At 37.0% G+C, this 26,552-nt stretch overlaps 1 protein-coding gene across 2 annotated transcripts in view; it reads right to left on the bottom strand.

Annotated features, from left to right (window-relative positions):
* Gyc88e (Guanylyl cyclase at 88E) overlaps window positions 1–26,552 on the bottom strand; it is a 228,657-nt gene that overhangs the window by 11,257 nt on the left and 190,848 nt on the right. For both annotated transcript variants that reach the window (XM_076381994.1, XM_076382082.1), the window contains exons 11-12: window positions 23,490–23,717; window positions 4,347–4,676 (exon numbers count right to left, since the gene is read on the bottom strand). In XM_076381994.1, coding sequence (XP_076238109.1) covers window positions 4,347–4,676; window positions 23,490–23,717 — 558 coding nt within the window. The remainder of the gene's footprint in view (window positions 1–4,346; window positions 4,677–23,489; window positions 23,718–26,552) is intronic.

Genomic DNA, 26,552 nt, shown 5'->3' with positions numbered 1-26,552 from the left:
AGCAGTTATTTTATTATTGAAAATTCCGGCCTAAACGTTTATCGACCAAGATCTCTGCATGTCCATTTCTCCCAACCCATGTAGATTTTCTGTTGACCAATAATTGACTGTTGAAACCAATTTCAACCAATAGTTGAATGGTGACTTGTACAGAGTTTGTAAATGTTGCTTCGTCAGAAAATAAAATTTTTGAGAAAAACATATCATTGTCTTGTAGTATTCGTAGTGTCCATTCACAGAATTGTACATGATTTTGAAAATTATTGCCATGTAATTCTTGATGGAGTGATAAAATTTGTAGGAATGAAGTATTCAAAGCTAAAATGTTTGTTACAGTTCCATCATCAGTTGTTTTCTTGACTCAATGACGTTTTTTGATTATCCATGCTTCCTGTTTGATGTAAAATTATTATTATGTTTGAGAAAACAGAACATGAGCGATGAACACAGTTGGGATAACACACTGATTCTCTCATAATTTGGCGACACTCACTATAAACGAAAATCATGTAAACTGTTTCCGTTTTCATATAACGCATATCACAAGACATGTATTTTGATCAATCAATAAATTCAAATTAACTAGTATGCACAGATAATGTTGTGCGATTCACTTTACATTTAGTGATATGCTTGAATGATTACAAGAGCGATAGTAACAAGATACCAACAAGCAGAGAAGACATGTGTCGTAAACGTAAAAGTGACTTGAAACAAATTATTTTCTATTACAGTTGACCTTGTTCAACCTTGAATTGCCTGATTTGTCTTGAAAGGGTCTATCACAATATGTAATGTTGCGGATGAGAGCCGCTCTTGGGTCTGGTCGCGACTCTCGTCCGCGACTGGTAGTTGATTCGGCTTCCTTTCCTCTTGGTCGCCGAGATAATTGGTACACGACCGGAGAAGCAAAAAAAAGGGTCTCGCTCGACCGTCGATGCTCGAGCTCGATGCCCGAAATCAATGACGTCAGAAAAGACAAGGATAGCATTAGGGATTTAATAGGAAAAATTGAAGTTCCTTATTTGCAAACAGATTTTCACCCAAGTAACACCAATCGATTCCTTGTGCTCTCCCATTAAAAATGATATCGATTCCTTGTGCTCTCCCATTAAAAATGATATCAAATACGACATGATTCCTATTATTTATAAGAAAGATATTTAAATAATAAAGGTTGGAACCCTGCGACGGTTACGGAGAATCGTCAAAGTTACTTTTCTATCAGTTTTTTACGATGATAAATGACAGTAAATGAAGATTTGGCTAACAGAATTTATGTATATTATATTTAATCGATGTCGCAAAAAAGATGATATTGAAAATAAAAAAATAAAAATTTCTAAACATTTAAAACGGAACTTATATACTTTTTGTGTTACGCTTTCTTTTTCTTAATAATTTCAGTCATTAAATAATTAAACACAAAAATATGAGGGAATAATAGGGAGTTAGCCCTACGACGAGAGCCCCGCTTGTCGAATCGACTACCACTCGCGGACGAGAGTCGCGCTCGGGTCTAGTCGTGCCTTAGAATCGACTACCATTCACGGATGAGAGCCGCGCCCGGGTCTGTTTACATAACGCGATGAGCATGACCTTTCGTTCTACAAACCAAGTTTTATGTATCTTTGTTAAAAATAATCGGAATCATGTCGTATTTGACATCATTTTAATCGGGAGAGCACAAGGAATCGATTGGTATTACTTGCGTGAAAATCCGTTTGCGAATAAGAAACTTCAATTTTTCCTATTTAAATCCCTAATGCTATCGTTGTTTTTTATGACGTCCTTCTTCTCGGGCGTCGAGCTCGAACGCGATGGTTCCAAGAATTGGTTTCTCGGCGGCACTTATCAAACGAGGTAGTGGGGATAAACCACAGCTCTCGTCCGTGTAGATGAAACGGCTCTCGTCCGCAACATTACTGTACATCATCCCATTAAAAAAAAAAAAAAAGAATAGTTTTACCTACTTACTCTTTTAAATCAAATTTTTGTCTGACACTTTTTTTTCTATTATTACAAGCAAGCGAGTTATTCAGATGGCCTGTTATACGTGCCTGACACTGTATACATTAACGCATTGTGGTCTTTTACACTTAATATATACAAAGTACAATAAGTACATGTTTCAGTATTTTAAGGACTGATAGAGTACCCGAATTTCATCACAAAATGTCGTATAACATAATGTCCAATTTGCTTTCGCTTTACAGTAATATTGTTTCAAAGTTAACATGCTTATACGGTAAACGAATAGTCGGAGAATTTTGTACCTAGATAGATACATTAAGGAGAAGGAATAGAAAAAAAGTCCTAATATATTTTGCTTTATCTTTTACGGTTTAACTTCTACAAAGCTTTAAATATCTGAAATGCTAGCAGAAAAAAAACATAGGTAACACACAAGGATGAAGTGTAAACCAAAAATCTATCGGCGGTCAGCTGTTGAAGATGATTTAGTAATCGAGGAAGCAAGGACCATTTATAGTAGGAATCTCGTTGAAGAACTTGGGTCTAGAAGATCTTAACACGTGTCAAGGACCTTTGTAAGCTAACACAGCCTTCTCGAGCAACCGAATATTCTAGGTCAACGGACTCTTTCAATGTGTTCGTCTTACCGATGTGTACGAGCCACTCTTTCATTTCAGAACACAGTGCTGACTTTAATACGTTGGGTGTGGAGCCGATTTCTGTATACTTTCCGTTTGCCGAGTAGAGAAATCTCAGCGTTAGTACATATGTACAACGTCAGTTTCTAGGAAGTAACGCACGACGCCGCATCGCCTAAACCAGGCTTCGGAATTAGCTGCTCTTTTCGGCCGATTTTCGAAGGAGACGCCTCCTTTCTCCCTCGCACGTCACTTCTCTCCACGGCGGCCGTAGTGCTCGAAAGGGCTCAGGCGCGTGCCACAAAAATCGTGCGTGGCGCATTTGGGCGACGACACTTATATCAATAGATTTCCACATCACCCATGAGGTACTATTGTTGATGCGTTTTTGTTTTGTCAGTGGTATCTCCTGACGCGCGATTCTTGTGGCACGCGCCTGAGGCCTTCCGAGCACTAGGGCCGCCGCAGAGAGAAGTGACGTGCGAGGGAGAAAGGAGGCGTCGCCTTCGAAAATCGGCCGAAAAGAGCAGTTAATTCCGAAGCCTGGCCTAAACGGAAAGATTAGTGTCGGTCTACAGAACTCGACGCGACGCGACAGTACGCTCAACGTATTAGAGCATTACGTATTTCTGCAAAACGAAAGCAGATTGGACACTATGTTATAGAACATCTTGTAGTCCAATTGAGGTACTTTATCACTTATTAAAATATTGAAACGTATACTACCTAGTATACTCTGTATATAAATATTGTTCGTGCCCCATTTATTCTTGTGTCATTCCGTCAGATATCTTGTAATACACGAAAATTTTAATAATTTAAAAATATTGAAAGTACTTTAATGATTTTAAATATAAATCCTTAATTGTGTAAAAGCGTTAGCTTTCTAGTTTAAAATTACATGATTATGTGGGATGAGTGAGCTGTATGGCATGGACTGAAGTCATGTTAAGAGTGAAGTCGAAGCGAGTGTGATCGAATGGTTGTTGTGTTGTTTTATCGTTGTCTTGGTTTGGTCAATAAGATACATTTTGCCCGTTTGAACCGGGATTGCATTTTTCTGTATCTGATCCTGCAATTAAAACATTTAAAAAGATTTTTCTAAGTGTATTTTTCCTATAGTACTTGCTTTAGCCTTTATTAAACAGTCCACTTATTAGTTGTTCCTAAAATAAATTTTTATCCATACGTACTTGAAGATCCAGAGTAATTATCTAACCATCTAAACGCATATTATTCAAACAAAACACTTTTTTTTATTATATTCTACATCTACTAGCTATCAATTATACGAAAATGTTCTAGGTCATTTCTAACATCTTACATATCCACTAATATATATTGTTTAATAATATGGAAAGCTTTTTACTTAAATTACTCTTCCGGTACGACAAGTATTAAATCACTAATGGTTGCCTGGCCTTATTGTTTGATAAACCATCTTTAAAATAGTAATCTCACTATTTTTACGTTATTCCTCTTAAAAGATTCATACAACTAATTAAACACAAGTATGACTGAAAATTAATGTTAAATCTATAGTGATTTGTACCCTGAGAATTTGTACTGATCTTATTGTCATGCAAAACATGGTTTGAGTCTTTCAGTGTACGTAGCATAAATTTTCTCCTATAAGAAATATTCATAAACTAATGAAGAATTAAGGCATAATTTTGTTGTGTAACCGTATCGAACAATTTGATATCAAATTTCGTTTAAGAAATCATTTGTTACCCCTCGCGTCGGTATTTTTCGTTGGTGAATTCGCGACTGATCTGCGAGCAACATCTTGAAATGTGATAGGTGAATATATTCTTCTTTCTTCAGGGAAAAACGATGAATCAGGAAGCGTTGGAGAAGCTATCTTAGAACCTCGCCTAGAAGATATATCTAGACAATTTTGATTTTCAAAAATGGCTGCTGCTGTAAACCCAGCGGGCGTTCCAGCTGAAACTCTTTTCTCGGTGCTCCTCGTGTGCCACTGTGGCGGTTCTTGGATCGTAATTCCTTTCGTTGTCGACGATCTATGTTCTCGTTTTTCAAGCCAATAAGTTTTCATTGTACCTGCAATATAAATAATACTATAATATAATAGGTGCCAATATATAAAATAATATATTAATATATAATGTAATATACTGCTTCAAACATTGTTTTTAGATGACATACAGTTCTCACTGTTAAAATTTTTGACAGCAAGTCGTGTTCGCTTATGTTTCGCGCTTTTGGAAGACTTTTCTCAATACTTCGCCAATAGTATAACTAACTTCATCAGAGGGTTAAATAATATTCGAGTATAAGAAACTGACAATAAGTATGAGATGCAGACTGAGAATCGGTGTACCATTCGATTTCCTGATGAAGAACAATTCTTTCAAAAGGACGTGGCTTACTCCCGCAACATGCATTTAATCCGTAACTGAGAAGACGAAGTTTAAGGAACTTCACACGAAAGGTTAAAGTATTTATATTTAGTACAAATAATTCACAACGGAAAGTACAGAATACCATTTTGTAGTCCTTACCATGTATTTTACCGTTTGACTTGATTTTTTATTTCATGTTAAAGTGTAGTTATTAAATGCTCACTAAATTACTTTATATGGGGCTAAACGGAACACTAGCGTGGAATAAGACGGGACACCTACACAGATAGTGAAATGCTTTCCAACCCCTAGTGTGAAGTTGCAATAGTCTTTTTTTTTATAATTTTATATATGCATTTATTCATTATTTTGCATATTAGTTTGAAATATTTTTTTATCTATACAGCGTGTAACAAATATAACCTTCGATAACGTTACAAAATGTCTTGTGATATAATGTCCGATTTGGTTTTGATATGTAATAATAATGTCTTAGAGTTAGCCTGCCTATATGCTAAACTAGCAATCATAGGATTCTGTTATTTTACAGATGCATTTTTGACGGCGGAGTGATCTTACTCATGGTGGTTTGTAAGAGACTGACTCTCTGTGTGCATATACAATACTCTTACAAAAATTAACCTGCATTGATATACAATATGAATGAATTATAATGATATTGTTTCAATAGAATGTCCAAGGTATGCGATAATCGTGTGAAATCCTCCTTTGTACTTTACTTTTTCCATTAATGGTGTAAGAAGCTTATGGACATTGATGCAGTATAGGTAGTCATAGATTGTTTTTAATGTGATAATATCTAACATCCCTGCTAGTATTATGTTTTCATATGAAAAGTAGAAGTAGTATAAACCTCGAGCTTTTAAAACTTGTCCTGGAAAACGAAATTGTACAAATTGCTCATATGACGAAATATCCTGTATTATCATCTCAGGTCCTGTATTGAAGACCCCGCACTAATATGAAGATGAAACTTCCGTAATTTTGGTAATTTTACAATAGAACTTTCACAAGCGTATTTCTGAGGGTGTTATAATTAAAATAAAACCAAACACAATATACTTTGGATTATATTTTTTTATTTGGTAGGCGAGAAGAAAAGTTATTATCTATGCTCTTATTGCTCTTGTTTTCATCAAAAGAATCTCAAAGATACGATTGTAAAAGTTTCATTTAAAGAATTGTAAAAATTAAAGAAATTTTATCATTGCATTAGCATTATGTTAATGATGTTTCCTTTACGACACCTTCACTATCTACCCTCTTTCTCTTTCACTCACTGTCCTTTTCCACGTTCAAAACACTTCAAAAAAAGCTCAAGCCATCGATTCGAGTTCTATCAGGGAAAAGAATTTTTACGACATGGATAGTACAATCTATTTCTTTATTGGATTTTATAAAAGTGTCAGCAATTGACGCCTTGCGTATTCTCGATAAAAATAGCACCAAACTCTGATTTGCAGAATTTAAAATCACCTTCGTTAAAAATTGTCAACACTTTCGCCATTGTCATTGTCAACACTTCCATCGAAAGAATACTACATAGAAATCCATTGGTGTCACTTTCATATCGATACGATGTGAAATAAAGGATTTTACAAACTGTAAAAATGGTAACATGGCGAATCGAAGTCTATAGCAGGTAGCTGGAGACCGCTACTTTGCTCGCCTCGGCCCTTGGGACTCAGCAAGCGCCTACCGAAATTATTTAAGCTTCGAAAAGCGATACAGATAAAGATGAAAAAATTATTCGAAGCTCTAAGGGAAAGGCCTTTGAATAAGAAAAATATCTTTGGCGAGTCGGATGAGTTCCCATCGAATAAACTGGCTTATTCGTGGCCCTTCGGATAAGATACTTTTAGGTTATTCGAACTTCAAATAACGGATAAAAATAAAGTACCTTTTATTCGATTTGATATTTAAATAATCTTTTTATTTAGATGATGCCCATCTCAAGTGTGGGGGTAGAAATGAGTAGAGATTTTGTGATTTGTTAGACTCACGCACAAATTTATTTGTCTAAATGTGAACGCCTACAAAGATTTTCGCGAAGCGAACGGTAGACAGGCTACTCCGTTAATGGCGCAGTTGCCACTTTTCGCAAGCTATTTATTTGCCTTTAGTCTCTGTATTGAAGACGGTCTGTACGCGCGGGAAACACACGTTTCAGGTAGCCAGCGGAAAAACACTTCGGAGACTCAGTCCAAGTCTGGCTATCAGATGGCTACCAAATCTTGGGGAAACTCGCTTTACCTGACTAACAGCTACGCAAAACACTGTTATTTTCGAAACGTTATAAAATTACGCGTTATTTCTTCAACACGCTGTTATTCGCCGGGGAGGATTCGACCTACTGTATGACGCACGACGACCATTCCCAAAACAGTGTCTATTTATTCTAGGTTCTGAGTTTTCGTGAGAGACAGCTTCCAGGACACATCGCGAGGTTGCATTTCTCGCTTAGCGTCTGCTCAACCGTTGATCGATTCGTCTCCCTGATAACCATAGTGGAGATGCTTCCCATATCCTGAGCCAGATATTGAATATCGTCTGCCTCCTCCTAGCCTCGGAGGCCTTTGACTATGGCAGCCTCCTCTCCTAATCTAGAGGCATCATTCTCACTCTCCGGGCTCAGTGGTGCCACGATTGTTCCCACGACATGAGGTTTTTGCACTGGTTCCGATATTGGGCCACTAATTCACTCCCGTCAACAGTTCATTGTTGGTCAGCTATGAACTGTTGTCTGTCGTTGATCATTCTTCCATTCGTGAAATACGAACACGATTAATATTAGATTCTCTAACTGTCGGTGGTACCATTCTTTTCTCGGAAAGGTATCGGCTTTGTGATGTAAATTTATGTTCATCACAGGATGTATTTTTGTACAATTACATGTATACATGTATGACTTGAACCCGATTAAATTAGCTAGGGCACAACTAAAAAGAAAAGTAAGAGAAAAGCATATATTAACGTTAATGTTTACTGAACTGCAATCGCATACGCTGTGACGTTGCGCATAGCACCATCCCCGGGTTTAGCGAATGTAGTGAAATTAGTGGCGAGAAGGATCGTACGGATTCCTTCCGGAATCCTTGCTAATTTCAGGTGACTCCGTGTCGAGCGCACACGTTGTTTCAGGACTGTAGAAGGAACTAGAGGGACCCCGTGATCGTCCTCGTCCGCTGGCTGGGCAGTTTCCAGATTCAGGCGCCGTATTAGCACCGGATGGTACAGGGGCCCTCCACCCTCGGAGTTGAGTGACTTGCCGCTTTCGCGGAGCATCAGAGGAGTCAGAAGAAATCTGCCGAATACGAGACTAGGGATGGTCCCGCGGTGCTGCCCTTCTAGAGAGGCTGAAGAGGAAGGCGAGGGTAGAGGCAAGCCCAGAGGTCGTTGCACAGGTGGCAGGAAAGACCTGAGGAACTCTCCATGATACCAAAGAAATGCGGATCGTCGGTGAAATCGATGCGCGATTGGGGTTTCCCCCAGGGCTGTCTCGAATATGAACATAATGGATACTTCGTACTGATTGTTTTCGCGTAATTCTGGTGTCATTACGTCCGACACAAGTTTTGTAACGGGCGAGTCCATGCGTGCCGATTGTCACGAGCGTGTGCCTGATTCTGTTGTCGAAAACCTGCACGATCTTTCGTTGTCGTGCCGTAACGCATTGCCGATTTTCTGTAACAAACACGTGTGTAAGATATACGCTGTGTTGTCATTGCCCTACTGTGAAGGTTAGATCCCACCACGCATTTTCGATCCACGACTTTTTCTCTCCTACAACGTAACCGTATCTTCCGCCGTACTTACGTTGCAAAGATCGTGTACTTTTCGGATTTTCTCATTACTCTGCACGAAAGTGCCTGGCGCCCATCTCGACGACTGTCCTTTTTACCAAGTGACTTGCGGGGTGCATACGACGAGGTTTATCAGGCACACCTACCTCGAGCATACGGCAACTCGACGCAGGGAAAACACCTGATAACGCAAGAAGCGTTAGGTAGTATAATGTCAACGGAAGGGCGAATTTTTGTAAGCATACAATGCAGAATGAAAGGAAGTACTGAGGCGAGTGTAACGACCCACGATCTCCCCTCTCACTCTATCCATTTCTATCTCACTCTATCCATTACTATCTCTCTCTATCTATTACCATCTCTCTCTATATTTGTATCCTTCTAATATCTTATTATTGTATTACCGCGTATTCTATTATTTTAATACTAATTAATATTTTTGTACCTTATTTTTATATCATATATTATAGGTTCCGATTATGTTTTAACATAAACACAACGTATGTCGTAGGTTTTAATTTACGACTAGAATAAGACCGCCATTAGAAAATAAGACATTACGCATGCGCGAATTCCGACTAGCGGGTATATAAGGAGCTGCGAAAGCAGCAAGAGACAAAGTTCTCCCTGGCATCAGATTCCGAATAGACGAAGATCTTGGAGGTAGCTGATATACTTGTCCAGTGAGATCGAGACCACTCCTTTAGAGGGAGCGACCGTTTTCCTGAGATCAAGAGTATTTGATGCTCCTTTACAGGTTCAGTCTGAAGTAACCTTATGACAGGTGCACTACGACGATTCCTGTTAAGTGTAGCGGCCCTCTACCGGCGAAATATTGTTACTAGAAATAGGTATAGCATAAGTCAGTAGGTTTACATTCTAGATTAAGTTTTAAGGTTTAAGGTTTAAGACACAGAACATAGATATGGTAGTTGGACAAAGAAATATATTGAGAGAACACGTGGCTACGAGTACGACGCAAAAAGTTAATATATACCTTTACATTTTATCCGCTACAAAATTGGTGCCGAAACCATATACAAAAATGGAAGAAAAGAAGGAGATACAACCGGAGATCTCGATAGAGGTGAACGCTAGCGACTTTCGCAGCGTACGGTTACCCACGCTTTGGCGTGAGTACCCAAAGTTATGGTTCGCTATGTTGGAGAAAGAATTTGAAGCTTTTGGTGTGAAATCAGATGTGGTGAAAACCGCTGCAGTACTTAGGCATCTGGATAATAATCTGGTCAGAATAGTCGCAGATGTCGTTACGGCCCCGGAATCCGAGGATTCTTATAAAGCGATAAAGGAAGCCTTAATAAACAGGTTAGCGTCCTCGGAAGAAGCGCAACTAAGACAACTGTTTAGTGGTATAGAACTCAACGGACGAAAACCATCAGAATTACTACGCGAAATGCAATTACTCGGTGGAAAAGGCATTGGTTCAAGCGGTCTACAAACACTTTGGCTGCAACGATTGCCTTCAAGGGTTCAACAGATATTAGCTGTGATGGATGATGCACCCTTGGACAAATTGGCAGCGTTGGCAGACAAAACAATGGAAAGAGCTACGCTCTTCGAAACAGCAGCCATTACAGGAGCCACACCAGCAGAAACCCCTTTAGCGAAACAGCAGCCGTCAGTGACAGACCAAAACATCAGTTCCATCGAGGCATTGTCAAAGAAAATGGAACAATTAGAAATTTTAGTTAGGGAAATACACAGAGGACCCAGGAGCCGCAGCAGAAGACGATATTCCAGAGGTCGCAGTTCTTCAAGAGGAAGAAGCAGAGATCGTTTCTCAAGTTATAGTAGACAAAATAATGAGAATTACGACCACTATTATTACCATAGGCGATTTAAGGAAAGGTCATTCAAATGCATGCAATCATGCACATGGACTGTACCAGACGCTAGAAATGATACGGTAAACTAAGAGGATCGTCCTTGAGCGAGGCGGCAGGAGACGATAACGGTAAGCAGAACCGCCTCATTATTACTGATAGAGAAACTCGCATACCTTTCCTCATAGATACAGGTGCAGATATATCTGTGATACCGAATAAGACTAAAAGATATACCAAAGCTACAGATTAAGTTATACGCTGCAAACGGAACTAGCATTAGTACCTATGGTACTAGAAATATCATGATATCACTGGGTCTCAAAAGACAATTTCCGTGGCAATTCGTGGTAGCTGATGTTGGAAAAGCTATAATCGGCGCAGACTTTTTACGCCATTACAATTTATTAGTAGATTTGAACAGACGTCAGCTGATCGACTCTACCACAAGCATGTTCCGCATTGGTGCAATAATTAAAACAAAAGTTCCTACGTTATCAACGATAAATAGTACAAATAGTTATCAGGCACTCTTAACAGAATTTGCAGATATCACAAGGCCTCAAAATCGTGGGATAAAAAAGCTGAACATATACCATCACATCGTAACAAAAGGTCCACCCATAGCGGAGAAAGCGCGTCGCCTACACCCAGATAAGCTAAAGATAGCTAAAAAGGAATTCCAGTACTTATTGAAAGAAGGAATCATTGCACCCTCAACGAGCCAATGGGTAAATCCAATACACATGGTGCGCAAGAAATCTGGCGATTGGAGAATATGCGGCGATTATAGAAGACTGAACAGTGTAACCGCACCGGACAAGTACCCGTTACCCCATATACAGGATATAATCCAAAATTTTAGAAGTTGCAAAGTATTTTCCGTAATAGATTTAACTAGAGCCTATCACCAAATTCCTGTAGCCATTGAAGATAGAGCCAAAACAGCCGTCATTACACCATTTGGACTCTTCGAATACACAGTAATGCCGTTCGGATTGTGTAACGCAGCACAATCATTTCAAAGGGTTATGGACAACATATTAAGAAAATTGGAATTTTGTACTTGTTACATAGATGACATCATAGTAGCATCAGAAACTCAAGAACAACACGAGAAACATCTGAAAATGTTGTTTCAGAAACTTTCAGAAAACGGACTGACTATTAACTTAAACAAATGCCAATTTGGAAAAGATTCCGTCGAATATTTAGGCTGTGCTGAACGAGCGAGTCAAAGTAATACTCGAGTACAAGAAACCAGGAAACATAAGAGGAAACATAATGGGACCTCAAATGGCTCATTAAATGTCCCATACTATAGTGTCGGATCTGATTCCGTTTTGCAGTAATAATAGTTAAAAGCTATCATATTTCTGTGGTAAATTATGAGTCGGAGCATTTTGTAATTTTGCAGATATATTAAGGAGAAACAATAGAAGAAAAAAGACTTTATACATTTTATTATACCTCTTACCGTTTAATTTTTATAAAGCTTTAAAGATCGTAAATGCTTACGGGAAAGAACGTAGGTAACGAATACAGATGTAATGTAACTCAAAAGACTGCCGGAAGTCAGCTCTTTAAGACTGACCCAGTAATCGATAGAGTAGGGACCGTTTACAATAGGAGTAGTCCCATTGAAGAACTTGAGTCTATGATGGTTTTAACGCATGTTCAGGGTCTACGAAAATAAACACAACTTTCTCAAGCAACCGAAGTCTTTAACTTAATCTTTAACTTAATTAGACTTCTTTCATATCTTTGTCTCATCCATATGCATGGTCTACTTTTCGTTTCAGACTATAGTAGTAACTCTTTCTGTTTATTTAAGCTGACCCAGACCTCTAAGTGAGGTTTATACAGCTGTACATGATATGCTTATTTACTAAATACATTATCTACTGCCTTTTTTACATCACATAGCTAGTATTACTATCTTAAAGAATACACTTATTTAAATTTTAAGTTTACATTTTTCGAAGTAGTCGCATATCAGTTGTAATGCTTGAATGTCGAGAGTGGCGAGAAAGCTTCTAACATCGAAACGTGGAGATTGTTTGCGTTTTTTTAATTTTCCTATTAGGGTTTTCCTTTGGATATCGTATATTGGATATTGCCAAATCGTATACAGGGTGTCCCAGAAACACTGTACAGTGCGTTAATTCCTAAAGTATTAGAGATAAAAAAAATAATTCATACAGGATTGCATGGTTCGAAGGGGCCAATTTATTAGCGAAGGCGAATTTCTTATATCATTATTATTACATGAGATATGGTGGTCAAGTTTGGTTTTTTAAATGAAACTATATATTTTTTTACAAATCAGTTGATAGTGTGTTTCAAGACGAATCCAACGACGTCTAATTTATGTACCTTTTTAAATTAATTTTCGAGATATTGTGCTTACAAGTTTAGTGATTTTCGTCGGAAGAGAACCTTTCTGACCAGCAGGCACTGCGGGCGGTCTATTGTTCCCTCCCCATGGCGCGTGTTAGGCATTACCCCTTGAAACCGATACTAAGGTTCTCTTTCGACGAAAATCACTAAACTTGTAAGCACAATATCTCGAAAATTAATTCAAAAAAGTACATAAATTAGACATCGCTGGATTCGTCTTGAAACACACTATCAACTGATCTGTAAAAAAATATATAGTTCCATTTAAAAAACCAAACTTGGCCATCATATCTCATGTAATAATAATGTTATAAAAAACGCCCTAAGGAGGCTGCGAGATTATTGTGATTAGCTCTGCAGCGATTGATCGTTACTGTCACTCTTCTGGGTAAATTCAGGTTGTAAAACCAAGGTTTATTAGTTATGTAGAGTGCAAAATATTCTCTTCCGTTCTTTAGGCCTTGCTCTTCATTATATCTTCTGGTATTAGAATTTGCATTAAGCTTGTATTGTTCACGAAAGTCTGTGAACGGCAGTTGTATATCCTTGTTACGTCCCGGTTAATCATATCTTAACACCTTATCTACGGATGATGCCGTTTGGCGTCAAATTGAATACTGTCATCTGTTACGGATGACGCCGTTAGGCGTCATATGAATGTACAAAATAGCCGCGACTTTAGCTTCAGTTAAACTCTTAGCAAACGATTTTTAACTTAGTAAACATTGAAAATTGTTTTAATGCATATCATACTAAACAAAATTATTGATTTATCGATATGAAAGTTGTAATTTTATATGGAATAAATTTTTGTTTCTGCGGTTATATTGTGAAATATATGTACATATATCTATGTTTTATTTTTCATGAAATTTTTTATTTTTGATAGCTTCATGTAAGAAATCTTTATTTTTTTTATTAAATACAGACATTTATAAGAAATAAGCATATATATGTTCTTCCCGTCTTAGCGGTAGGAAACCAACGTCCTGACCCCGTAGATAAGGTGTTAATATGGTATAACATTTCAACAAAAGTATTGCTTCAAATTGAGTGTCCCTGTAACCTGGTATTTTGATAATGACCGACTCAGTATATAATTCGCGTTTTAAGAATAGATTTTGCCAGAGTACGCATCAATTGCGGCAGGTCATTTGACCCTACCATTCGAACAAAATTCCAAACAATTTCTTTAAAACCTGCTGTAACCTTTGTCTCGCGCCGATTCTTTTACCAAAATTCAAGTAAAGAATATTTCGCCCGTCCGTAGTCAGTGTCACGCGACGTAAAACCGCAAGAATACCTTTGTAAGTCTCCTAACGCCGAGCCATTAGGTCTTCGTCACGTGCTACTGTCATAGTTATAAGGTAAATCTATTATTGTAAATCATATTTGTAACAACGTATCATTTTTATCACCGAAACGAGATACAATAAATTAAACTATTGGCACACATACACGTAAGGGGTTAAGGGGGTACGGTAGTCACGTGACTTTTCGAGATTAGCAGGTCGGTATCTGCTATTACAGTTTTCTTTACAGGAACAGTATTACTCACGATCTAAGATGGAGCCGTTCTATGATTTCGAATACGGGAGGTAGCTTACAATTAGAAAATTTCTCCCTCTACTGCACACACTACTATACGACTTATATGTATGCGAACTCACGCTTCGCGACCGACTTCGGACATTTGCGGAAAGTAGAGAGAGTGCGAATACGAGTCTTACTCTCTCGCTCTTGAAACGCCACATTCAACTGTTCAAATCCCTGCAAGCGATGTTTCCGATTGCTGAGATATTTTCAGTAATTCAATATAGCACTGAATCGTGCGAATGTAGTGGTATTTATCAAACGACACATGTTATTTGTATGTGTATAACTTTTACACGTGTCACATTTTAAATACTACTACATTCATATTATTCATTGTTTGCCCACATCGATGCGTTTCTCGAGATAGACCCTTTTTCCAAATATCGTTTTTATATTAATATGAAGATCACGCATATGTGTGCGTGTATGTACATATACGTATACATATATGTACACATATACAGGGCAAACTTTATTGGCTCTAACAAATTATCTTTTAGATTATTATTTTCAAAGATATGATAGTCAGGTTGACAGGAAAACCATTTGCAGAATTTAGGCCTACCGTTCCTGTAGCAGACCCTCCCGTATCGGTTTCAAGGGATAATGTATGGCATGTGGCACTTGACGCACAGGCGAGACTTCCTGCGGTGCTCTCTACTTGAGCAGGTTTTCCTGTGCTGAAAAGCACTAAACTTTCGTATGCAATATCTCGAAAACCATTTGGAAAAAGATACATAATTTCTATGTCGTTGAATTTTTCTTGAAACGCACTACAAAGTGATTTGAAAAAAAGTATATAGTACTATTTAAAAAACTGAACCTATCATATCTTTGAAAATAATAATCTAACAGATAATTTGTTAAAGTCAATCAATTTTCCCGCTTATGCCATGCAAATTTCATGTAAACAGGTTTTTTACATCTTAAACAGTTTACGAAAGAATGGACTGTACAGTGTTACGCGGGACACCCTGTTTGTATACGTAGGTGATAACACGCTAGGCTACGAGCGAGCGATGCGATGTGCGACGCAAAACGAACATGACCGATTGTTTCTTGAAATCGCGACAGCTAATCGACGGTATTGAGATATTTCAATTCCCTATGCGTGTTTGGTGGTGTATTCAAACACACACGACTGTTTTGAATATACATGTTGTAACGAGTAAGAGGGAGACCGTGAACTTCCCACTCGAGACCGCCTCAGGCGGATTTAGTTCATACCGCGGCCGCGGGGCGGCCACCGCGAAATCTCGCGATCCCGCGAGTGAAGTTACGACACCGCGGAAATATAAAGCGGGTAAACCACACCAAAGATGAGAGCGTTGCACTGTGCTGTCGGACTGACGATGCAATGTTGATGATTATACCCGCCACTACGGTATACTAACGCATGGACCGCGTATCCGTTAGCTCGGCGCTTCGCGCAGCTTCGGGAGGTCGACATAGAAGGTGGATCTTGATGCGCACTCTCTCATTGTTTGAAATGTTTAAATCCCAATCCCTAGCAAGCGGTAAGCTGCACGCACCTTGCGCGAGCTTTCTGATTGCCCGTATATTTTTAGTTTTCAACTTAGAAAAGTATTCTACTGACAAAAAATTTCGAAAATTTTTTGTACAGAAAAACTCATTTTAAGACCCCCTGATTACGTTTTAACTAATAAAAAGAGGGCTTTTTTTTAAAAAACCGCATATGTTTATTAACCCAATTGCATTCAAACGGCTGAATGAATTTCAATGAAACTTTATATCTAAATTTTATATTCACATCTCAAGATCTGATTAGATTTAGAGAAAAATCGATGCATGGATTATGATACTTATCTCGTATATTTATATTTATATTACACATATATTTTTTACTATTAGGTGGAAAGATAAAGATTTTCCTTTGTAAAGTTAACATAACGTAATTTAGTCTGGAAGACTCTGCTCTTATCGAATTAACCCTTTCTGATTCAGAATTAATTGCACTTCAGAATTCAAGATTATCACAAAATAAATACTCTGATACTGAAAATTCGTCAAATGTATTAGAATAAGAGTCCATTCTTGACCAGTAACGTGCACGTTGTCACAACCTTCAATATAAAATATTTATATTGGTAATTATTTAGAATAAGGGCCTCCTAACCAATTTCTTTGAAACTTTTTTATATCATGTATCTTGTTAAGTGGATTAATTTTTCTAAATGAAATAATTGTCGCTCCCTAGTGGAACCAATTCACGTGTGTTCCGTGGTTTGTCGACCGTTGAAAGGCATGCGGAATCTGCGAGATGTAAATACTGTTTGTCGAAAAAAAAATCGCGAGTACGTATGGATGCTAAGGACTCGAGAAAAAAGACTTTTATGCCTCAATGGCTTGGTTGCATAAAGTCCTCGAGGATCCTTTTTCGTGTTTTTATTCGGTTTGTAGTAAATCATTTGCTTGCGGTATATCGCAAATTAGACGTCGTGCCGATTCTAAATGCCACATTAAAAACTGTAGAAAGAATGGAATAGATGTGAGGTCAAGTAACGAGATCAGTACGCAATCTGAAGAATAATCGCCTTTGTCATTTCTTGATCGAAAGGAATCTGCGGAAATTCGTTTCGCGGCCATGATCGCCAACAGAAATATTTCGCATCAATCGGCAGAAGCGATTCTTCAGTTTTTCCAAGACGTCGGAAAAGATCCAAGTGTTTTGGAAAAAATGACGTTAGGTCAAAAAAGTGTAGGAACAAAGTGTAGTAGTATTATATCGAACGTTCTGTGTCCTCGGGAAACGAAACGTCTTAGTAGTATTTTACAGAACAATAAGTTCTCAATATTTATGGTTGAAACCTCAGATATTACGAATGAAAAGAGGATGATGTTTCTTGTTCGGTATGTCGATCCCCAGACTATGGATATTCGAACAGAATTAGTCGAATTGATGAATCTCGACGCGAAGGATTGTAGCGTGGAAAAATTGTTTAGTACATTCAAGCATGCTATGTGGAAAAGACAAATTCCGTTCGAAAACATAGTCGCCCTATCTTGTGACAACGCACCTGTCATGATAGGGCGACACTCGTCATTTAAGACTAAGCTTGCAGAAATTCGCGGTAATTCGTTTTTTACCATGCCGTGTGCATGTCATTCTTTGGCATTGGTAGTGCGTGCAGCATGTGCTACCATTCCCAAGGTCTGCGAAGAACTTCTTCGTAAAGTCGTGACGTTTATTTATAGTAGTCCCAAACGTTTGGCTATTTTTCGCGATTTTCAACAATGTTTCCAGAATTCCGACCGCAAAATTTTAAAGTTGTGTATTACGCGATGGCTGTCACATCATTCATCCGTAGTTACACTTCTAGAAAATTGGGACAGTGTGTTACATTTTCTGCAAGAGTTAGATAGAGTTACATATTTATTTATAGATTAGATATAGATTAGATTTATTTATAGATTAGATATAGATTAGATTTATTTATAGATTAGATATAGATTAGATTTATTTATAAATTATAGATTAGAGTTACATATTTTTTTAAAATATGTTCTCGAGTTTTTTAATAATTTTAATTTATTCCTCCAAGCTCGAGAAACAAGAATCCATTTGCTTCAAAAGACTGCGGAAACTGTTTTGTATAATATAGCAAGTAACTTTTTGAAACCCGCACTTTTGAAGCACACGGGTTTAGCAAAATTAATGGATTTTTCACAAGGCGATAACCAGATCGTACTTGATCACATTAACGTAGGTCCGGATTGTGATAATTTCCTCCGCGGGTTGATCGAGGATGGCAAAGCCGACATAGTCGAAACCGGTCGTACAGTTTGTTTAAAATTTTACGTCGCGGCCGTTAATGAAATTCGTGATCGATTACCAATCGGTGACGAATTTCTTAACAAACCTTATGTTTTTACTCCTCATTTAGCATTAGATTCTACTAGCAGAGACTCTTCCTTCAGAAGTGTTCTCTTTATTGCACAAAAGTTCGGCGGTTTCGACGAAGACGGTTTGCAAAAAGAATGGTCAGAATTGCATCTGGACTTCGCAAATGAGGATCAGCAAAAATATGTAAATATGGATTTCGACAATTTTTGGAAAACGATTTTGTTAACCCCAAATGATCAGGGCTTTAGTAAATATCCATGTTTATGTAGATTAGTAAATTCAATTAGATCGCTCTCCAATTCGAATGCCGATGCCGAAAGATCGTTTTCCATGTTGCCGGACATAAAGACTAAGAAACGTAATAAACTTAGTTCGACTTCCGTCCATGCCCTTTGCGTAGTGAAATCGGCACTAAGGGCAAAGGGGGACAAACCTCAGTCCATGGAGATAGATGATAAACATCTATCTCTCATGTCCTCTGAGACTTTGTATTCTCGTTCTGTTAAGAAATAGAACTGTAAATTACGATTATATGCCGCACATGACGACGGCCTCGCGGATACTCCCTCTTCGTCCTTTGACGCGACTTAGCGATGTCCAGAATATTGTCACTTTTATTTTTATATTTACTTTCATTTATATTCCTGTAATTTAATTTATTTTTGGACATCGCTATGTAAATAGCTTTCTGACTTGCTTCACATAATTCTTATTCTTTCCCTGTTTTAGATATGCTTGCATGCTGTAAATATAATACGCTTGCTCGCTGTAAATATGCTTGCTTGTTGTAAATGGTATTTATAGACAAAACTTCCAGATAATTGTACATATAAATTTATATACAGGGTGTAACAAAACTGCCGCAGTTCCTTAAAAGGGGTGATTCAGGGGGTGATTTGAAACAACTTTTTCCTTAGCGAAAATGTAAGATGAGGCTTCATTAACGAGTTATTAACGAAAAACACCGGCCAATGAGAGTGCGAGTTTGTCGCCCGAGCGACCGCGGTAGAGTTGGGTATGCGCGCTAGATGCTATGGTTGTACTCCGAACAAGAAAGTCGTCATACATCGAAGAAAATAGCACTAGTATGAAAACTGAAAGCGATATAAGAAATAATACCGAGTCCTTTTTTTGTTTATCACTTGAAGTGAATAATTACTTAAAATCGAGGAAAACTACGTGCAACGTAAAAACACGAATATGTAAATTTCTGATTCGCATAACGTATAAACGAAAAAGCAATACAACAAAAAATAAAGGAAGAGGAGAACAAACTTCAACTGTAGTTTGTAAACCTGTGTCACTGGATCACTGTACCGATCCTGGTCATCGACCGTCGAAATGGTTTATGCTAGGACACGCGTTTAGGTAATTTATGGCTTTATTGCTTTGGTTTCGAAGGAGACATGATCTTGCAGTGTCCGAACAAGGAAGGTCTGAGGTGCTTAAACTACGTGGGGGGTACAAGGAGCTTCTTTGGAAAAATTCTACTCTACCATAAACCATTTCGACGGTCGATGACCAGTATCGGTACAGTGACCCAGTGACACAGATTTACAAACTACAGATGAATTGCATTTAATTCATTAATGATTATTATTTTTTAAATCTAACGCAGACTACTTTCAACGTTTCTATCTTCAACGTTAAATCTCCAATTCTCTGTTCATTTCTTCTGTTGCATTGCTTTTTCGTTTATACGTTATGCAAATATTTTCATACTAATGCTATTTCCTTCGACGCATGCCGACTTTCTTGTTCGGAATATAATCGTAGCGTCCAGCGCGTACCCAACGCTACCGCAGTCGCTCGGACGGCAAACTCGTGCTCTCATTGGCCGGTGTTTTTCATTAAGAACTCGTTAACGAAGCCTCATCTTACATTTTCACTAAGGAAAAAGTTGTTTCAAATCACCCCCTGAATTACCCCTTTTAAGGAACTGCGACATTTTTGTTACACCCTGTATGTTAGTTATATAATAAATTTACATGTAATAATCATCTCGAAATTCCGTCATATGTAATATAGTAAACTCTTCTGCTTGTGCTTTCTATTCTTTGGAAATGTAAAGAATTATTTAACTTTTCCGTTTCATTTTCTCTTTTATTTTGATGTACATTATATTACATTTTTTCGATCACATAAACAATTTTTTACATTTCCCTCCCGATGAAAGAAACCACCACTTTCACGCGGTTTTCATCGAGCGGTAGTGTGTACGTTATTTTATAATAGCTGCGAGATCAACTCTGACATAAAGTTGATTCCAATCATAAATTGATCAGTTATCAAAAAATGTATTAAAAAACCTCATTAAAAAATATTTTATATTAAAGGCTGTGATAGAGTGCACGTTACTGGGTAAGAGTGGACACTTATTCTAATACATACATTTGACGAATTTTCAGTATCAGAGTATTTATTTCGTGATAATCTTGAATTCTGAAGTGCAATTAATTCTGAATCAGAAAGGGTTAATTCGATAAGAGCAGAGTCTTCCAGACTAAATTACGTTACGTTAACTTTACAAAGGAAAATCTTTATCTTTCCACCTAATAGTAAAAAATATGTGTAATATAAATATAAATATACGAGATAAGTATCATAATCCATGCATCGATTTTGCTCTAAATCTAATCAGATCTTGAGATGTGAATATAAAATTTAGATATAAAGTTTCATTGAAATTCATTCAGCCGTTTGAATGCAATTGGGTTAATAAACATATGCGGTTTTTTAAAAAAAGCCCTTTTTTTATTAGTTAAAACGTAATCAGGGGGTCTTAAAATGAGTTTTTCTGTACAAAAAAATTTTCGAAATTTATAAATAATAACGCACGTTCGCCCGCTGGAGTCGACCAGGCTTTCATTCAACTTTCCGCAATTTTCAGAGGGCCACTTTTAAAATGTCCATCTTTTTGAAAGTTTGTCCATCAAGGGGAAGGATCAAACTATATTCTCCATTTTTTTCAGATTTTTAAAATCGCGCATCATCTTAAAAACCTGCATTTGTTTAAAATAATTGCAAAAAAGATGATTAAAATACAATTTTTTTTAAATGAAATAATTTTTTTTACAAACTTCAATGTTTTCTCTGTAAGCACCGTAAAGCTCATCCCCATCCGCTTACTAGTTCAATAGCTATAGTATTTTTAAAAAAAGTAGCACTTAACTTCAAACAGCTGTAAAATCGACAATTTTCAAAATTTTGATAAATCCTTTGGGGTACGTTTAAATATCGTTAAAGACTACAACATATTCAAGTTTGAGCAAATTACAAGAACTTGCTCCGAAACGTGCCCGATTTCGCGTAGAATGAGCCCTGAGACATTTCTTGAATACTTTGAGGATGAATGTCTCTGATGTCAGAAACATTCATGTTTGATAAATGCACTTATCACTTTTGAGATACAGCGAACTGTATCTCGTTATTGAATTTTTCATCAATTTACTCGCGTTACCCTAAAAACATTAAAACGTATAGATGTTACACCCTGTATTTATTCTATTGCTAGTTAATATTTTGTTAGTGCCATGCGTATGGCCCACTTTCTTTTCATGGTCAAGAATTTCAGAGCAACCCTGCTAAACTACATTGAAATAGGACAGGCGACATGAAATTTACCGCAACTGCTAATGACAGTCAGTTTTAGATATACCTTAACAACGTTATACCTGGCAGCAGTACAAGCCTTCTACATATAACGGGAGGTATATCCACCTGGCCCCTAATACCGTACAGTTAGACCGTAAATGCTACATACATTGCAGTTAATTTCGAACTAGATCTTTGTTTGATAAATTTTTGAATATTTATATTTTTCAGAAACTCCTTTTATTTGTAGTTCTAAAGTGTACAGTATGTTCGACAGTAAGTGTCAATAAGGTGATAATGAAAAATGATAATTGTTAAAAAGATGCATAAATACATTTGATGAGAGTGCCTTGTTAAACAATTGTTTCTAGTCAAAGAGAACACTTTCCGTTGCCTATGGGCAACAACTACAGCGCTTACTGCCGTAGCAATCGTAAACGATTAGCAGTTATGGCATGGGGTAAATAGATAGACTGTTACAATCTACATTTACAGGTATAACACCGTTGCTCGTACAGCTAAATTTCTGGACAAATGGGGCTTATATCATGGTTGATATGCATTAGCCAAACCAGGTACGGTGAAAGCGGTGAAAACTCTCCATTTAGGAATCAAATACAATACGCGCATATTATCCATAATTAGTAACTCGATAACAAGACCTTAAATATTTTATTTCGATATTTAGAATCATTTTCAAAAACTGTTGATGCCCATCTCTTCGTACATTAACACTAGATTGCCTAAGCAAGTCATTTTGACTGCTTTTGAATTTCAATTAAGAAAATAATGATTTAAATAATGACACAGCTTCTTATAATTTTGTGACTTTTTCTACAACATATAAATGGGTTAATTAATCATTGTTGTTGCCCCCCCCCCCCCCCCCCCCCCGTCCTTCACTTCCGGAATATATATGTGTTATACCTATATTGCCGAAAAGCAGTCATTTTGACTGCTTGGAAAAGACCAGTTCGATAACATACAAGTTCATGATAAATTGTCGATTTCGACATATTCTTGATAAGTTGCAGTTGTTCAATAACTAAAGTTATTGTTATTGTTATTGTTATTCGTACTTGTTATTCGAATCTTTATGCCAGGCCTGGCCACGCGCTTTGTTCCCTTTGAACGCGCTGTAACGTCATTCAGATGGGAAGGAGGATCTCTGAGTGTGAAATACATTTTTTTTATTGTTAATACTTATTAATAAATTGTTATATGACTGTAAGTGATATAAAATATATTAAAAATTACTGTTAAACAAATTTCTTTGCGCATTAGTTATTTTTTCACAATGCAGTCATTTTGACTGCTTTCAGGCAATATAGGTATATACTAAGCTCTCGTCTTTCTAGTGTTAAAATAGTAATGTGAATTTGTCATACCTTTGCCTTTCACTTCAATTTCGCCTCGTTCTTTGACTTTGTACGAAGGTGATAGCAGTTCTCGCGTAGATTGTGATATATGAATTTGCATTGCCTGACTTGTTGCCTCCATACGAGATGCAGTATTAACTGAATCACCGAACAGACAGTACCGTGGCATTTTTAAACCAACAATACCAGCTACTACAGCACCACTGTGAATCCCAACTCGTATTTGAAGATGGAGACCTAGAAAGAAGAGCAACAAGTTACATCTTAAACACTGCAAAATATAATTTATTGATTTTCTATTTATTTATAACCATTTTTCATATAATTTCATATCCTAGATAAAGTACTATTAACAATACATTATTGTTAAGATTATATTAACAATTCCCGCATTTAACCTTTATGATGATATGATCGACTCCTATAAATAAGACCGCCCATTCCCCTTTTCTTTCTTCCTGAGTTAGAATTGTTATCGTTCTCACGATGTCAACGATTTCGATGATTTTGAAATATACTATAACTCATGTACAATTTATGGGGGGTGTGAGGGTACGGTAGTCATGTAACTTTTCGAGATTGACAGGTCGGTATCTGCAATTACTGTTTTATGGGTATATGGATATAGTCGTTAGTCATAAAACTAAGGGGTGCCAGGTTTGAATCCTCCTAGAAGAACTGTTTTTTTTTCTTCCATATGTTCCCAAGCAATTTTTACTGACGAATCGAAATTTAATTGATTTGGGTTTGATGGTTGGTAAAATGTACGTCAGACGCCGGAAAGAAGAATTTCGTAAGAATTGCATAAAACCGACTATAAAAGGTTGTGGTGGTTCGGTACTTGTATGGGGGTTCATGACAATAGAAGGAATAGGTCCTATTCACCGAATAACAAGAATTATTGATAGATACGTGTATTTAGATATTGTGAAAAATGTACTGCTCCTATTTGCAGAATGATATATGCCAGAAGACTGGATCTAACAAGCGGATAATGATCCCAAACATTCAGCAAGAGTAAGTAAAGACATTTTTAAGTGACAATAATATTCGAGTAATGAAAAAGCCAACACAATCGCCGGACCTTAATCCGATTGAAATGCTGTAGCTTAATGTTGATAAATATGTAAAGGAGAAAAAGCTGAAAAATATTAATGAATTATACAGTGTCATACAAGAAGCCTGGAATCTGATACCTGCTGATAGATGTACTCGATTGATTGGTTTTATGCCGCGAAGGTGTTCTGTAGTGATTAGAAAAAAGGTCTACCGACTAAATATTAATATGTTATAACGAGAAATCAAAGAAACTGGTGAACATATAGATATTTCATTATGTTCTTAAGTACGTGTCCGCATAAAATAGGGCACTGAAATACAAAAATATAAAAAACTTCGTAATTATAATAATTTAACAGAAACTATAGTGTTATTTGATTATGTATACAGTTAGCTTGTAAAAAAATAATCTATGTTTGTATATTTGTATCATGTATAAACACATAATAAATAGTACTTAGTTTTGTTAATTGTTCTTAAATATATGGCCGTTACTGTAGATATGTGACTCATGCGGAGGTGTTACGCTATTAACACCTATCTGAACCTAACTTAGACGTAACTCAGACCTCCAGGCTCATTGCGACATTTGCCAGCGTGTCCTAATTATAGTTTCTGAGTTTCTGTGAATTAAAAAATTGGAATCGAAACGAGAAAGACGAAAGAATACAGATATATTTTTTCAAATTTTTGAGCACTTGAACAAGAGTTTAAATTTGTAAAACAAAAATATCTTTATTTTTTGTTTCGAAAAAAGTTTTTTTGTGTTTCGAAAAAATTGACTCAGATATGTACACCCTTCAAGATTAGCAGAAAAAAAAAACTGAATTTTGTATCTTTAGTGGTTTCGGCTATATATGTAAATTTAAACGTGAAGGCAGTTGTAAAAACTGGCAAAAATTGTATACTTTGAGGGCTTGTATTTTTTAAATAATTTGGAAGTTATCAAAATGATGATTTAACCTCTCTTAATTGCACATAGTATACTATAGTATATTTCAGTAGTAGACTATAGTATATTTCAATATTATCAAAATTCTATCTCATAAATTATATTGTTACGAGTATCGGCTACATGATTTGAAGAACCAGAAGACGCCTTGAGAATCAGCAAGAAGACGAGCCTCCTGACAGTGGTCACGGCGACAAGATGCGATTGAACCGTATGATATGAAGCGATATATATAAAAACTGTAATTAGAACACGCCGGCAAATGTCACGGTGCGCCCCGATTCAGGTAGGTGCTAACAGTATAGATTACACTGTTAAATTTTCCTGCGTGCCCTAACTAGAGTTTTTGAGCGTCCGCGAATTAAAAAAATTCTTTCTACGAAAGATAGACTAAATGTAAATATTCATGGTATATTCTCACATTATATTACAGTAACCACAGATTACTATTTCTTTCACGTTTCTCTTTCCTGTTACAACTTTTGAATAAAGCTTTAACCGACCTCGCGTTTAGAAATGTGCGTCAAATGCTGTGAGCAATTGATGTAGCGGACAGGAACTATGTGCTGGCTTAAAATATATATTACGAGTGGTTGCAAAACAGTGGAAGGCGCGTACGACCTAGGGACGTCCTTGACAGAAGAGACTTTCAAAGGGTGGATCATCGATTCAGTGAACTACCGCTAATTGATATTGAAAGAAGTGCAAACCACCGAAATGCTGGTCGACCAAGAACACATAGGAGGAAGGAAGACTCCGTGGATATGCACGATATGTGAAACACAGAAAGTTCACACATTGAGGTGGGCTAATATTATCCGGCAAGAATGGATTTCTGTAATTGGATGCTTCGAAAACTGGACAGAAATGAAGATTTCTTAAAATATATTCTGTTTACGGACGAAAGTAGTTTCTTCAGTACTAATCTACAGAACAGGCAGACCACAAAGATCTGGGCAGAAAGAATTCCACATGCCATGGTGCAGCAATGTAATCAAGGCCGATTCTCCATAAATGTATGGGCTGATATCATCGGCGACAATATAATTGGCCCTATTTAT

Source organism: Calliopsis andreniformis, chromosome 1, assembly GCF_051401765.1.
Source record: "Calliopsis andreniformis isolate RMS-2024a chromosome 1, iyCalAndr_principal, whole genome shotgun sequence".
Taxonomy (NCBI): domain Eukaryota; kingdom Metazoa; phylum Arthropoda; class Insecta; order Hymenoptera; family Andrenidae; genus Calliopsis; species Calliopsis andreniformis.
Note: the sequence above shows the minus strand (reverse complement) of the source record. Positions and strands in the feature narration are given on the sequence as shown.